This window comes from Rattus norvegicus, chromosome 3 (genome assembly GCF_021556685.1).
Source record: "Rattus norvegicus strain SHRSP/BbbUtx chromosome 3, alternate assembly SHRSP_T2T, whole genome shotgun sequence".
Classification (NCBI taxonomy): Eukaryota; Metazoa; Chordata; class Mammalia; order Rodentia; family Muridae; genus Rattus; species Rattus norvegicus.
The window spans coordinates 57,460,275-57,477,376 of NC_141536.1; the positions used below are offsets into that span (position 1 = coordinate 57,460,275).

General features: G+C 41.5%; 1 protein-coding gene across 9 annotated transcripts in view; it reads right to left on the reverse strand.

The window, feature by feature from the left end:
• The window catches only part of Gpr155 (G protein-coupled receptor 155), a 55,028-nt gene that overhangs the window by 25,145 nt on the left and 12,781 nt on the right, over positions 1-17,102 (reverse strand). For all 9 annotated transcript variants that reach the window (XM_087652475.1, XM_087652479.1, XM_087652474.1 and 6 more), the window contains 8 exon segments: positions 16,466-16,865; positions 14,002-14,167; positions 13,013-13,168; positions 11,388-11,471; positions 10,523-10,640; positions 7,109-7,193; positions 6,925-7,015; positions 4,256-4,466 (listed from right to left, as the gene is read on the reverse strand). In XM_087652475.1, coding sequence (XP_087508601.1) covers positions 4,256-4,466; positions 6,925-7,015; positions 7,109-7,193; positions 10,523-10,640; positions 11,388-11,471; positions 13,013-13,168; positions 14,002-14,167; positions 16,466-16,865 — 1,311 coding nt within the window.

The window sequence follows — 17,102 nt, forward strand, 5'->3', positions numbered from 1 at the left end:
CCTGGCATTCCTACCCAGCTGCTCTTCTGTATTTCCATAGGAAAATAACATTTCTAAGTATGTACAGTAAGAAGTGATAAAGTCAGAAGTGGTAGTTATAGGCTATGGGCCAACTAAACAAGAGCAGGTATAAAACTGAGATAGGAACAGGGGGGAGAACCTGTGGCTACGGCTCAAGGGGGGAGGGGCCACCTCCCCAGCATTCATGAGACTCTGGGTTCAACTTCAGTACCATGGAATGAAATAAAACAAAAAACTGTAATAAAATTAGGAAATAAGGAGATGAAGGCATAAATACTGCAGGTTTCCTATGGGCATAGCAGATAGCTGTCCTATTTACAACACAGCTTCACATCAGTTTTCCTGCTGGTGATATTGACCCAGGTTAAAGTCTACGGTTCAGTCTTTTGCTGTTGCTGAAGGTCAGGTGAAAGGTTAATGCAGGCCAAAGTCTCCCAAGGGTCTCTTAAGAAGCTTGTTTAGCGGGGTTGGGGATTTAGCTCAGTGGTAGAGTGCTTGCCTAGCTAGCGCAAAGCCCTGGGTTCAGTCCTCAGCTCCGAAAAAGAGAAAAAAAAAAGAAAAAGAAAAAAAAAAAAAAAAGAAGCTTGTTTAGTGCTTCCCAGAAATGTTAACCTCTGGCGGCCAACCTAAAACATTCACGAAGGAAGACAATGCAGGCTGTGTGAAGGTGGTGGTCCTCTGGCTTGACCACAAATCAGACTGGGTTAGACTATAAATGCAGGGTGCAGACGAAGTGAGAAAGGGAGGGAGGCTGGGCACGACTGCAGGAGTAGCCTGGCCTCAGGGAAAGCAGCCTCTAGCATTTTAGTGAAGGCATCCTTGAACTTCAGTTCTGAGAAGAACATGGTCAAGAGTCTTGGGAGAATAAAATTCTGATGACATCATCACAGACTGTGGGAGAGCCCAGTTGAAGGGCTATGCAGCCAAAGCAGAAAGGAGAGAGATGGCACAAGCGCCAGCCTGGGGAAAAGCATGGAGAGTTTGGTAGTGTACACCGGGAAAGGAGGAAGAGCCGGGGCTGCGGAGGAACCATCCGGTCCTGGAGGGACTTGAGGGTCTCCATGTACACCACGGCAGGAGCCTGGTATGGACGAAGCTCATGGGGAAAGTTAGTTTGGCCACTTCACATCAGCTAGACTGGACCCAGAAATGATGGGAGGAAGTGAGGGGCAGCCCTGTTAGGAAGGAATTACAAGAATCTATCGGACACGGGAAATAGAGGCTGACACTGGGTAAACACTGAACCCTATGGAGGAAGAATGACTCCGAGTGAGGGAAATCCTGAATAACTGAGACAGGAACAGTGTGTCTGAAAATCAAAAAAAAATGCTGCCTATGGATTCAAAGGAGATTCCAAGGGAATCTGGAACCGGACCCACATAAGTGGGTTTACCTGAGTGTTTATATTTCCAGTGATTCACAAAATACTATCTGAAGAACGGTCTCGATGTGTCCTTGAGCACATAAGAGTACAGAAGTTCACTGCTGCGCTGCTTCTAGCAGAGACGTGCTTCAAAGCAAATTAAATGTCTCTCAGTAAAGAAACAGATGAATAAAATGCTAGATGTCTACCCACTGTGGGCAGGGCTACCCCTGGGCAGACGGTCCAACCAGTAAGAAGCGCTGTTCCATGGCCTCTGTATCAGCTCCTGACCTGACTTCCCTGGATAATGAACTGTGAACTGTGAGAGGAAAGAAGTCCTTTCCTCCCCAAGTTCTTTTTGGCCATGGAGTTTCATCACAGCAATAATAACCCTAATTAAGACAGAAACTGGTACCAGGTTCATGGGGTATCGCTGTGACAGACTCTGCCATGTTTTGGGGAGGGTTATAAAGGGTTTTGGAATTTGGGGATGGAAAAACCGTTCAGTGCTCAGAGCTCAGCAGGCTGTTCTGTGAGAACAGAAAATAGTGCTGAGAGCAGATGACTGCCAAGGCCTCCAGATGATGGGTGCTTGGTGTGTGAAGAACTGCAGAGAAGTTTCAGACTATTGGGGCTATTTAATATTTTGAATTAAGAATCTGTGGTTCTGGGCAGCTGGGGCTGAAGAATCTGCTGTGATTAACCAGAGACCAGCACCGCTGTGTGAAACCTTTGCTTTCCTGGGACAATTGATGCCGGCCAACTGGGTCTGAGAAATGATCTGTGATCAAGAAGAGACCAGAATCACTGAGGCTAAATCTTCTGATAAGGGTTTCCTCAGGATCAGCACACAGAAGCTGTGCTCCAGAGGTGACCAAGTCTGTACTTAGCCCTGGTAAATGAACTTGGTGATGTGTAAGAGTCTTCCAGATGCTGGTTTTAAAGGCACGAAGGGGTCATGGAGAGCAGCTGAGGTGGCACTGTGAGAAGCCAGTGAGGCTCTTGGTGAATGTGCAGCCTCGGCTGAAGTAGAAGCCCAAGACTGAAGGGGTCATTGAGAGAAGTTGAGGCTTGGCACTGTATGGCTCTTCAGGGTCAGAGTCCCTAAAGAGGGCTTGGGAGAGGCTGTAGGTAAAAGTGAAACCCAGGTACGGTAGAGACCCTATCATTTTAGAGATGCCAGTACCATGGCATGGCCACTGAGGACAGAGGCAGCAGTCTTCTGGAGATATGCTATGTGTGCTGTGGCAAGCTCTTTGGAGCCCAGATCATGAGTCCTAAATGTTTGACAGAGTTGGGCTTTGATTTTGCTTTGGTCAAAATGTGACTGTGCACTGGTTCTCTCAGAGTAAAAGAATATTAATTTATCTTTAATTTTACAGAAGCTCACAGTTAGGCGACTTCGTTATTTTAGAGAGAGAGTTTTAAAGAGACTGAGCTTTTAAAGTATTTTGATTATTAAAGACTGTGGGGCTTTTAAAAGTTGGAATGTTTTATATTGTGATATCAATATTAATATAAGGTCTTGGAAATGGATCATAAAGGAAGAGGTTCTGGTTTAACGGTGATACGCCTGTGTGTGAAGGTGACAAGGAGTCAACCCTGCCAGCCAGTTAAGTTAGCTTGACCAGCTGGAATCATTTTGGAAGAGAGAACTTCAGTGGAGAAAATGCTCCCACCAGACTGACCCATGGCCAAGCCTGTGCTGCATGTTTTTGACTGGTGATTGATGTGGGAAGGCCTAGCTGTGTTGGCGGTGCCATCCCTGAGCTGGTGGTTTTGGGCGCTGTAAGAGAGTAGGCTGAACAAACTGTGAGGAGCAAGGCAGAGAACAGCACTCTTCTGGTTCCTCTACTTCAGCTTCTGCCTTAAGCTCTGGCTTGACTTCTCTGGCTGACAGGACTACAAGCTGTAAAATGAAATACCAGAGCACTGCAGTGGGGACCCCATTCCGGCTCTGGAGCAATGATCAACTCTGCCATTCCCATTCCAGCATGAACAGACAACACGTCAGTGAATCCTGACTGTGTTCCACAACGTTGTAGACAGGAAATTCACGTTTCATAGAACTTTTAAGAGTCATTAAAAAAACTTGAATTGATATCACTCTTTTAAGTATGTAAAAAAAAAAACAAACAAAACATTCTTATCTGAGAAACCACACAAAATCAGTTGGTAAGTCTGCTTTGGCTTGTGGGTTATAGTTTGTAGATGGATAATTTATATGATTAGTCTTAAATTTAGTTAGTTAGGCCTCTCCTTAAAATTCATTTTCTTGATGGTACTTGCCTGATAAACTATTGGTAAAGTGGGAAATGAATGTTTAGTTTCATAGGAATGGTATTCCTTCCCTTTTACTTCTTCTAAAATTCTCAGGTCAAAGCTGGGGTTATGGCTTCGAGGTAGGATATTTCCTGGGTATGTGTGAGGTTTGGGTTCAATCCCCAGCACTGAGAAAGCTAGGCACAGTGGCTCACGTCTGTAATCCCAGCATTCAGGAAGCTTAAGCAGGATGATCAATAATGTGAGGCCAGCCTGGGTTTCAGAATAAGACCATGTTTCAACCAGCAAGCCAGCCCACCAGCCAGCCAGCCCACCAGCCAGCCAGCCCACCAGCCAGCCAAGCAAACAACCAACTAACTTCTCTTGGAAGTCTTAGAAGTCAGCAAAACATTAATCTCAGCTTAATGAATGACACGTTAGAAGAATGAAGCTCTAATAGAACGAATGAGTCAAGTTGTTCCCTTGACAAATACCTATACTATTTAGGGCAGTGTAGTGCCCTGAATGTTCAATGTTTCCATTGAACAGAAACATCCAGGATACATGTGACGGTTTTTGTTAGCTTTAAAATACACGAAGGGCTCATACCTGTTTCTGGGATAGAACTTGGGAAGAGCTCTGGTTCACTTGTTGGCGCTGGGCTCTCCTCGAACGCAGTGCTTCCAGGCTCTACCGGTTTGTGACTCTGAGACTGGCCGAAACCTTCGTAGTGGCCAGCTTGGGTGGTACGGTTCATGCACATGAGTGACACCCCAGCTATGAGAATGCTGCAGAACAGGGTGACTGCTGTGGTGATCATCTGCCAGCATCAGAAAAAGATGTTAGACCAGCTTTTAAAATCTCATCTTAATAATCTTAGTACAGTTTAAGAACACTTTTGGGGGTGCTGGAAAGATGGCTCAGTGGTTAAGAGCACTGGTTATACAGGGAAACAAATAACCCTATTAAAAAATGGGGCTCAGAGCTAAACAAAGAATTCACAGCTGAGGAATGCCGAATGGCGGAGAAACACCTAAAGAAATGTTCAACATCTTTAGTCATAAGGGAAATGCAAATCAAAACAACCCTGAGATTTCACCTCACACCAGTGAGAATGGCTAAGATCAAAAACTCAGGGGACAACAGATGCTGGCGAGGATGTGGAGAAAGAGGAACACTCCTCCATTGTTGGTGGGATTGCAAACTGGTACAACCATTCTGGAAATCAGTCTGGAGGATCCTCAGAAAATTGGACATTGAACTGCCTGAGGATCCAGCTATACCTCTCTTGGGCATATACCCAAAAGATGCCCCAACATATAAAAAAGACACGTGCTCCACTATGTTCATTGCAGCCTTATTTATAATAGCCAGAAGCTGGAAAGAACCCAGATGCCCTTCAACAGAGGAATGGATACAGAAAATGTGGTACATCTACACAATGGAATATTACTCAGCTATCAAAAACAACGACTTTATGAAATTCGTAGGCAAATGGCTGGAACTGGAAAATATCATCCTGAGTGAGCTAACCCAAACACAGAAAGACATACATGGTATGCACTCACTGATAAGTGGCTATTAGCCCAAATGCTTGAATTACCCTAAATGCCTAGAACAAATGAAACTGAAGACAGATGATCAAAATGTGAATGGTTCACTCCTTCTTTAAAAGGGGAACAAGAATACCCTTGGCAGGGAAGAGAGAGGCAAAGATTAAAACAGAGACTGAAGGAACACCCATTCAGAGTCTGCCCCACATGTGGCCCATGCATATACAGCCATCCAATTAGACAAGATGGATGAAGCAAAGAAGTGCAGACCGACAGGAGCCGGATGTAGATCGCTCCTGAGAGACACAGCCAGAATACAGCAAATACAGAGGCGAATACCAGCAGCAAACCACTGAACTGAGAATAGGACCCCCGTTGAAGGAATCAGAGACAGAACTGGAAGAGCTTGAAGGGGCTCAAGACCCCATATGTACAACAATGCCAAGCAACCAGAGCTTCCAGGGACTAAGCCACTACCTAAAGACTATACATGGACTGACCCTGGACTCTGACCTCATAGGTAGCAATGAATATCCTAGTAAGAGCACCAGTGGAAGGGGAAGCCCTGGGTCCTGCTAAGACTGAACCCCCAGTGAACTAGACTGTTGGGGGGAGGGGGACACCGATAAGAAAGGGAAGGGGGGAGGGGGATGTTTGCCCGGAAACTGGGAAAGGGAATAACACTCGAAATGTATATAAGAAATACTCAAGTTAATAATAAAAAAAAAATAAAATTAAATTAAAAAAAAAAGTTTGACAGACACAGAGAAAAAAAAAAAAAAAGCACTGGTTATTCTTCCAGATGACCTGGATTCAATTCCCAGCACCCACATGCACCCACATCCAGTTCCAGGTGATCTGAAACCCTCACACAGACACACAGACAAACAGACACACAGACACACACACACACACACACACACACATATATATGCAGGCAAAACACCAATGCACATAAAATAAAATCATTTAAAAAGAGAGTAACAAATGTGTCATTTGTTATTATTGCTAAGTTATTTACTTTTCCTTCAGCAGAGGAAACATAGTTCATAAATGTATCTGAATAAAAATCAATTAAGGGGTTAGAGAGACAGCTCAGCAGTGAAGAGCACTTCCTGTTCTTACAGAGGACGGGGAGGCACTGGGTTCCCAGAACCCACAGCTCAGAGCAGTCTAGGCTTCTAACAGCTCCAGCGCACACATCATGCACACACATACATTCAGGTAAAACACAAGTACACGAAGTAAAAATAAATAAATCTTAATAAAATAAAATAACTAAGTTGTAAGCGCTTAGAAATCTTCACATTGGGCTGAAGAGACGGCTAAAGCAGTTAAGAGCATTGAATGCTCTTCCAGAGGTCCTAAGTTCAATTCCCAGCAACCACACGATGGCTCTGTTATGGGATCTGATGCCCTCTGGTGTGTCTAAAGACAGCTACAATATACTCTCATACACACACACACACACACACACACACACACACACACACATATATATATATTGGGTTTTTTTCTTAAAAAAACAATCCATTTGATTAAATTCTTAAAAAAAAATCTTCAGGTTAAAAAATGTTTAGAACTTGAGGTGTCCAAGGGTGCTATAAAATCTCCAATGTTCTATATAATACATTAAAATATATTTTCAATTAATTTTTATATCAAGGTATAAACTAGCTATGATGTGACATTTTCAAGGAGAAACTGCGAACAGACTCTTCCCACCTGCTCTTTTCCATAAAAGAAAGCCGAGTCAACGCTGTCTCCATTGTGTTTTCCAGTTATCAGAAGCACGCCCACGAGGAGAGCAGGGATTCTGTAAGCAGAGCCATTGCAAAGAGTGAGCCAACAGAGCCTGCGCATGGAAACCCGGAAGTGAACAGAGGCCGGGCTTACCCCCAGCGCTTACCCCCAGCCAGATATGATGATGAGGCCCACTGGGATCTGAACGCTCTCCCGCTTCTTTAAAAGAAACAAAGAAACTGCTAGAAGGCCTAGAAACAAGAAACAAAGATTATAAAAGAAATGATTACTCTTACTCTTGGCTTTGAGCAGACGCTGCAGCACCTTACTCTGTGAGAGATCCTGTTTATTCTGGTACCCTGGCCATCCTGTTCTCATTTGCTTTGGTGACTTTGGCTGATTTTTGAGTAACCTGATGCCCTCCCTTCATTTCCCAAGTCCTGGAGTTACAAGTGTGCACCACCATGCTTTTAAATTTTCCTCCTTATCAGTAAATGTTCTTTGAGGTAATTTTTCTATTAAAAATCATTTGTGTTTGCTTTCCTAGAATCGTTTCTTTAATCAAGTCTTCGTTTTATGAAGGTCTTTTCCAAAAGCCGTAGTGGTTTGTGCTCGTCAGTTGCTTCTCTCCACTTATGTGATTAGAATCTAAGTAGAATTCGAAGTTCAGTCTATTCAGACATTTCTCAGAGTGACTGTATTTGGTTGGGGCTAAGAAGTATATATATATATTTTTTTACTCAGATTAGGTTTTGGAAAATGCCTCAAATGTACGGCTGAAGCTTCATCAAATATGATGTAACCCTAATACAAATGTGGCAGGAGCCTAATACAGACATAATGATTTCAAGTTTGTTTTGTTTTTGAGACTGGGGGCCTATGTAACCAAGCTGTCCTTAAACTCTTGATCCTCCTGCCTCAGCCTTCTGGGTGCTGAAATAACAGTCACCCCCACACACACACACACACACCCAGCTTGTTTCAAGTTCTTGAACTTTCCATACGCATGAGGGTCATTTATACATGTGGCACTCAGTAAGTTCCATAAGGCTACAGAATCTGAGTAGTTCTCAGGAACATGAAATTCACATTTTAATTTCACAAATCTAGAGGGACATAGGGGCTTGCCTGAGCTGCACAGCACGGGGCAGGCAAAGTGGTGTAGAGAGCCAGGCTTTGGGTAACAGGAGATAGAGTTCTGGAACTGTCCTGGGGTTCATATGAGGTACTTTCCAGGATCTGGTAATAATATGTCTATAAGAAAATTTCAGTCCTTTTGGCATCTCTTCAACAACAGCTGCGTTGGTGTCCACCACATAATGAAGTAGTCCTGTTCTTCAGAACTTAGATTTCGATTTAGATATTAAGTTTGAGCCAAGTGAAGGCCAACTGCTGTTATGACTTACAGTCCAATGGAGACTCTGGAGTAGTCTGCAGAAGGGTAGTGAGATAACCAGATCATAACCGTGTGTGTGGGAGTAACTGATGCTAACTTTAAATAACAAAAAGGGAAAGCAAACAAACACAAAACCAGAGAGGGGAGTTCCAGTGTACATTCCAATCCCTGAGCTACCTTAGCGAAGTAAGAGCCTTTCTTCTAACTAACACTTTCCGTTAGCATTAACAAAACGAGCGCTGATAACTAACATTTTAAACTAGAAGGAACATGAACAGAGGCTGAGGCCCTTCAGGAGGGTTTGGTTCCCTGACTCTGATTCTTCCTACTCTGTGGAGAACTACAGCTCTCAGATGACATCCGGTATCCCTTGCTGAGGGAGCTGGGAAGATCTGCTTTTGTCAGTCCAGCTCTGTGGGCTTGCTTTCATAATTTGCAATGTGAAATATTCAAACTGGACCCGCACAAAGGTGGAGGAAATGACCATCCACACATTTAATGTATATCTGAAAGTGTTAGATTAGCGCATAAAGCTTGGGGCATCACTGATGTAGGACTTAGCTGAAGTGTTACAAAAGCAAAAGGATTTAAAGGAAGAACAAAGCAGGCACCTATGCGGGGGGGGGGGGGGCGGAAATGGTGAAGATACTTTGCAAACCAATCTGAAAATGACCGGACATTAGATTTTCAAATACCCTGAATGGCTCTATAATTTTGTCTTTCTGGTTGTGAGCCCAGCCTTGAACAAGTGAGCCATAAAATTGTGCTGTATTTATAATAATCTGATGACCACCGGACACCTTCACTGCACCAGTGAATTCCTAAGTTCTTTAGCTAGATCTCAGCATGTGTGTTTGACGGTTTGGAGGCAGCTGGGGCTTTTTGACAGGTGGATCTCTTCGCTATTCTATTACTCTCATTACAGATTCCACCTGAACAAACGTAGGTACTAGGGATCAGTTTGGGCCACCTATATTTGGAATTTACAGTCTCTGGGTTCTTTTCACTTGACGTTCCGTGACAAGCCTCATGCTATGACAGGTATACTTGCTCAAAGAAGCACACGCCGTCTTCTGTTGGCTGTGGATTCGCCATGTTGAGATTTCTTCCCCACAGCACTGCTGCTCACTTCAAAAGGCTCAAACAGGACATCCTTTTGATCCTTAGGGCATGAAATCAAAGGTCTTCCTGCAACAGTCACTTCCTGGCCCTTGCTTATTAAACCACTGTACAATGGCCCTTCTGGTAGCCCTTTACAATTTCAAGTTTGTGGTATGAACAAACATTCAGATAGTACTTTTCACAAACATACCAGAATGTCTGCTTCTAAATGAATGTTCCATTTCAAAACAGTAATGTTAAGTATTTTGTTAACTTCTGGGAGCCAATTGAAAGAGTATTCTTTCTCATTGGGTCTTCTATTTTTACAATAAAAAAAAATCTGTTATCTATAGGAGTTTGCTTGCATGCATATCTGTGCACACCCTATGACTGGTGCCCATGGGCTTTGGATTCCAGGGAACTGGAGTTACAGATGGTTATGAGCCTCCACTGGGTGCTGGGAATCAAACCTAGGTCCTCAGGAGCAGTCAGTGCTCTTAACCACTTAGTCATTTCTCCAGCCCCTCCATGTCCTCATTCTTATTCTTATAGTGCCTTTCCCTTTATTGAATGACTAATAGATTTAAATTTGTTGTGTTTTCTGTGTACCAGACATAAATATCCATAGTGTATCTCATCCTCAGAATATCTCTGTAATGTGCTGTAAGCCAGCTTTAGAAGTAATGACACAGGACACCCAATGGTAGTTAATTTGCATGAGGCAAAACCACAGTTTGCAGTTCCACAGGATTCCAGCAGGGGGCTCTGAGACACATCTCTCCTCTGCCCTTTTTCACCTGGTGTCTACAAGGGGAAACTATGTTAATACTGGCCTAAAGGTAATGAGGACTCTAGGGCCAGACAAAAAAGTGTACTCAGCAGATAACTCAGCCTTGCAGATTCTCTCTCTTTGTCTCTCTGTCTCTGGCTGAGTGTCTCTCTCTGTCTCTTTGTGTGTGTGTGCAACAAACTGAGTAAGCACCAGGACCTGTGCTAACGAACTTTAAACAGATCAGTAAATGCTGAGGTCTTTTATGGGGAGAGGAGGGCACCCTTTAACAGTCCTTTCAGGAGCCAACTCACCTGTCCATAGATAGGTGCTGTACAGGGAGCTGTACAATAAAACAAACACCAAAATTTGTCCAACAAAATTTTTTTCTTTAACAAAATTCCATATCACCATTCCAGCGCAAACAATAGTCTAAAGAAAAATTATTAAAAGGTTTTACAAGTAGCTAAAAGTAAATCATATGATTTAGTACCATAACAAAAAACTATTACTCTAATCAAGCCCATTAAAGTTTTATTCTCAGAAAATAATCATTCTTTTAAAATTATTGCTGATTATCAACTATTACATATTGGTCTTACTAAAATTCCAAGCTTCACCATTAAAAACCTGCTTTCCATAGAGCCTTCAATGATGTACATATTAAATGAAAATAAAGACTACATTCTAAATTCTATCCTTATATGGTAATGATTTACATAGACAATGTCAAATGTCTCTCCATTCTGACCCCAGCCAAAGACCTAACTGGAAAGGTTACAATTCTCTCTGGGTTACTGTTTCAGTCTTTAAGACAGTCTTACTGGTAGCACAGGCTGAGGTCACTTATGGCCACATTCCTGCTTCAGCCTCTTAAATGCTTAGAACCATAAGTGGGAGTCACCACACCCAGGTAAGAGCTCACTTTTTAACAATTCACGTGTTCGTATTTTAAAAATGCAAAGTCGTCACTGACTGCCATTATTAATCTCAGAATTTAAGACATGTTGTAATATTTGATACGTTAGCATGAATGAATTCTACATAAGTTATAATTGATCGTATCTGCTAATAATTTTGACTTTGTAACTGAAAAAAACATCCAACAAAGCAGTGTTTCCATGTAGCACACTAAGCCCAGGAGAAGGCACTACTGCAGCTGTCCATAGGCGTACTGACCTGAGCGATGAGTAGGTTAGCTGTGAGCATGTGAGGAAGCTGCTTATACTTCTTACTCAAGAGAAGAACAGACAGAGACCAGATCTTGAAGATAAAAGGTTCGGGTTATTTTTCTCAATCCTTATAGTTACTTATTAAACAGAACATCAAAAATCTTTTTTTTATTGGGGTATGGGATTGAACTCGCAGCCTTATACATGATAGACAAAGCACTCAGCCTCTGGCTACATCCTAGCCCTGGGCTTGTGAGACAGGACCTTGCTGTATAACTCGGTCTTGCACTGAACTCCCGATCCTCCTGTCTCAGCCTCCCAGTGCAGGTAACAGGTGTGTGCCACGACGCCTGGTCTCATGGTTAATATTTTTAGAGAATCCTCTTTATTCTTGTCCCAGAAGAAAGTTTAAGGTTTCATTGAAATTGAAGTTTGTTAATATAAATTGCTGTATCCACGATGACATAAAAGGCATGGGAGATCCGTGGTTAACAAATTAGTTCTGTAAGAACTAACTAATGGCTCAACCGGGGCCATATTCTAAGTAAGCCTATTACAGTGGCTGGGATGGGACACAATGCCACAACCATTTATTTAGGAAAGAACGTTTAAAAAAATTTTCCCTTTCTGATTGCTATGATACTACCTCCTGAGGAGTCGAAATTCCAAGTGGTCTTATTTCAAATAACAAATACCTCCCACACCAAGATTAATCTTATATTCCTAGTATTTAGAAGGATTGGGTGTTTTCTCTTCTTCCTCCTCTCCTTTCTTTTCTGGCTGGTATCCAGAACCTTGGGGCTCATGTATGCTAAGCACATGTTCTACAGCTAAGCTAGAACCCAGCACAAGACTGTGTTTCCATCCTGCATTTATAGTGATTTTCTTCTTTCTCTTAATTGCCACTGTAAGTTGACATCTTCTCTCTCTCCACTTGGATAAAAACTACATTCTTATCAAAGAACACAGATTTTTCAGACTATGTGATAGATATGAGTTTTTCTAAAACTCTCACTAATCGTGCATATTGCTAGTATATGTATCCATTCCTTAAAAACATTGTCTCCTTCTAATCTAGAGTTCTGACTGAATTCAGCAGGCAAGCTGACCTATGTGGATACTCTGGTTGTTAAAAGCATATACGTTTGAGGTAGCAGGACCATGTCTGAAAATTTCACATAAATAAATGGTTATCTTGATCCCAAAGACCTTTGCTGATCCTACGATGCTAGAATAGCTAGTTATGTGTATGGTGATCATTAGTCATAGAACGCTTATCTCATTGTCTCAAACCATAAAACAATCCACAGAACTGGGTGAAATGATTATCTCTGTAGCTAAGAAAACTAAGCCTAAGAGAGGTTAAGTAGCTCGGAAGAGATACATAGATAAACTGCAACGGGACCAGGACTCAAATCCAAGTCGGCTGAGTCTCACACCTTGCCCATGACACAGCTCAAAGCCCCTGACTGAAAAGACATAGTTAATTACAAAGTTGAGATCACACTTTTTCAGATAGGTTTTGCTTCTCTATTTTGTTAAATAGTTTTTTTAAAAAATAATTTGCTATTAGTAGTTACTTTCAAACTTATGTCGTGACTTCCATTCAATTTGACACTGAAGCAGACTTACCAAGGAGACCAGGCTGATAATGCTTATGTCAAAGCTAACATTCTGAATGGCATATGCCAGTGGCTTAGCATCCATGGTAGGAAAGGTCAATAACCAGGCAGAAACATACATGATTGGAGCAGACACAAATGTACTTATGACCATTCCTGAGGTTATCTGCAAAAGTGAGACCAAATTAAGGAGTCGTAATCTTGAACAATTACTTAAAAACTTAAATACCCATAATACATTAATGCATTTTAAACTGAGAATGAAAACCAGTAAGGACATTTTAGAATCCAGCACATTATCTGATGACTTATTTCTCCTTTATAAGAGAATTCTCCATTGAGAATTCTCCATTGGCCCCTCTTTCTAATCTAGGTTCAAATGGTGTTTACATATAAAAATATTGCAAACTCTGTTGTTGATGATTTAGGTTCTAGAAAAAGAACCCGTCCAATGGTCTAATTAAATCTATGGGCAGTTTTCTCCCATACCTCTTCACAAACTACGGGGGAGGTAATCAATTAACAGAAAATAATTACCAAACATAATATAGATCAATTAATGAAGTTGTCTCTCATATTATTTTGAGAACCCCTTAACACTGTGTATGCCATGTACAATATATACACAGGCACCGTTTATGTGCCAATTTTCTTAGTTTACTATGGGGTATTTTCTTGTGGCGATTGAATTATGATAGATTTTTTTTCCTTCAACATTTCAAAAGTTATGCCTCTGTAACTTTAAAAGCTTAAGTACTTGAAACAAAACAAAGGCTAGTAAAAAAAAAAAAAGCACAGGTTTAAAAAAATGGAAGAAAATATGCAACTAAGGTTCCCGTATTAAATAGCCGTGGCTATGCAACGTTACCGGGTCCTCCCTATTCACCGTGAGACAGCTTAGGAGTCTCAAATTCTCACTGAAAGAATGTTGCTGTCTGCGCTTTGCAACTCCGGTTTTCCCTTCAGCCCACACACCAGCCCTCTCCAGCGCATACGTACGATCTCCACTTCCATGTTGAATTGTGTTGCAAAGATAGCCACTCCTGGAGCCACAGGGAAGACGCCATAGAGAAACGCATAGTTGGACAGACTCGTGTGGTTCACTACGCTGTTACCCTTGTCCAGGACTTCCACCATTTCTCTGCACAGAAGGGGCAGCACCAGGCTGGAGACATAAGAGATGCAGAACGCGCTTAACACCAATACCTGTAACTACACTGGTGAATTTGGAATCATGTTACTACTGTTCTCCTGCCCAGAAAGTATATGCATTTCCAGGCACATCTTTTATTGCTGCTGGACATTTTGTTGAAAGTCAAGAATTCAGCTAGGAGCCGTTTCAAGAATAATGTCCTGGAATCTTTTCAAACATCAGGGAGCATAAAGGGGAAAAGTGACGTTTACAAAGTTTTCTTGGAAAAAGAAAAAGGCAAGCGTTAATAATCATAGCTGCTTTCCTGCTTCCTCTATTGGCTAACTGAAATGTTAGATGGAAGAGAGTTGAAAATCTTCGTAACTTCTTTTGAGAGTATTTCTAAACTTTTTGAAGCAGCTGAACTTGGTGACTAAGGGTTTAAATGGTCCGATTAACGATAACAGTGCAGCACAATAAAATCCTACAAAGCAGTAAAAACTAGGCATCTTAATAATTAGTTCTTGATATTTGTAAGTAAAGATAGATTTAGCAAAGGGAACTGAAACAACTGTGGGGAGCAGAAAACAAAGAGAAGTCAGATCTGGTGAGCAGTCTATTATTAGTCTCACTGTTTTCTAGAAAGAACATAGCACAGTCACTAAGCTAACTGGCTCGCCGATACATTGTCACAGCAGTGCCCAGGGGAGATACATTATGAATGTGTGTACATGTGCACAGGTGTGCCTGTGGAGGCTGAAGGCTGACACCGGATGTCTTCCTCAGTTGCTCTCTACCTTATTTTTTGAGACAAGATTCCCTCACTGAACCTGTAGCCAGCTAGGCTGGCTGACCAGGAAGCCCCAGGGACTCTCCATCCTCCAGCACTGAAATCCCAGGCATATGCCACAATGTCTGGCTTTTTACGTGCCTGCTACGGAACCAAACTCAGGTCCTCATCCTTGTGCAACAAGCGCTTTACAGACTGAACCGCCTCCCTAGTCCTAAATTACCCGTAGATGTCTGTTGTAATAGATAGTTCATGAAGCTAAGGCATTGTGATTCCTATTCATAAATTTATATATTGTATGTCTTTTATGTGTGTGGGTGTACTGCCCGGCTCCTAGTGCCCACAGAGGCCAGAAGAGGGAGCTGAACCACCCCCCACTCCCCACCCCTCCCCACCACCACCACCACGAACTGGACCCACCATTTGGTTCCTGGAATTCAAACCCCTATTGTCTGAAAGAAGAATCAATGCTGAGCCATCTCTCCAGCGTGGTTTGTTTTGTTTTGTTTTTAATTTAAAAATAAGAATCAAATATCTAAAGAGAATAAAAGACCTTTAAATTTTTAAATTAGCATTGAAATTACATTATTATTATTGAAAAGCATTCAAGTGGAAATACTAACTCGTACATTCTGAAGAACATATTACCATTTTGGAAATACAAATGTGTAACGTCCTGGTCCCAGGAATTTACCTCTTATATAAGAGTTGGATTCCACATTTAAGCGTGCCCTCGAACCTTGGGTAATAATGCAGTAAAATCATGTCAACTCCACAGCTGACAAGCCAATAAGCTTAAGAACTATTAACTAAAAAGTATTTCCACTATAACATTATCCCAATAATGATAATATTCTAAAAATGTACATATTGGTTTACCTGTATTTAGAATGTTCAACCAAACTCACTCATGGTCAGTGAATGATTCCCAAGTTCTTAAAAAAAATGGTGTATATTAAAAATTATTATACTTAAACAAAAATGTGTTTATGATTTTTCATGGACTTAAAAATTTTGCAAAATTTATTTTTCAAATAGGATCTACGGATGTGTTATAGTTCAGTGGTAAAACAGCTACTGAGCTTGTAGAAGGCTCTGGGTTCGAAGCCCAGAAGCATAAAAATTAATTATGATGTTTACTGAGATATTGAAAATATTAGGTAAACTTTACACAAATACACTGAATGGGGGGGGGGGAAAGCCTGAATAAAAACCGATAATCTTTATCTTCTGATAGCAAAGTAGAAAAAGTAACCTGCATGCCACAGTAAGAAAATAATTTTTTTTCCTTTTTTTTTTTTTTCGGAGCTGGGGACCGAACCCAGGGCCTTGCGTTTGCTAGGCAAGCGCTCTACCACTGAGCTAAATCCCCAGCCCCAAGAAAATAATTTTTAATAGTACCCAACTAGTCCATTTTTCTTTAAATCGCAACAATGATATAAGCAGGGATTAGTATTTAAAGGGAAAATATGTGCAATGCAATGGATGGCTGGGTTAAATAGGCTTCCGTTCTCAAACTAGACTCCCCAAGCGAGACTTACAGTTTAGCTGTGATGAGGACAATGAGCGCCACGAACGCCGACTTCTTCAGCCGCCTGATTTTTCCTACCATGGTCAGACCGAGATAGAACAGGGCTGACCCAGAGAAGGAGTTTGCAAGCCCATCAAGAAAATTTTCCATATACACAGGGATCTTTTTATCAAGAATAAAATTGAAGGCGATGCCAACGAAGACCATAAACACTATCGGGTTCTGTAACACGCGCAGGAATCCAAGTCCCACAATTTTTGCTTTGTTTTGAGAAGCATTTCGAGTGTCTTTTGACTTCTGGATTTCACAGAAGATGAACCCTATAGGGTTTAACATCATAAGAGATATTGGTGCCACCAAATAAATGTACTGGAGATATTCTGGGTATGTGGTTTGGTACAGAGCTTCAACTGTAAAACAAGAATATTGGTTTTAAAATGTTACCATGAAATTAGAGGAAGATGTATTTAACATTTTCTTGTTTGTATCATTGAAAATTAGTATAACTAGTGACAATCCATTCAGTTATTTTTAGGAAGGCAAGTTTTAGTAATAACACTGACAAGGAAGAAACACTAGATTAAGTATTAAGTACCATCCAGTTTATAAAGTAACAATCAACTTTAAATTATTTTTAATAAAAACGT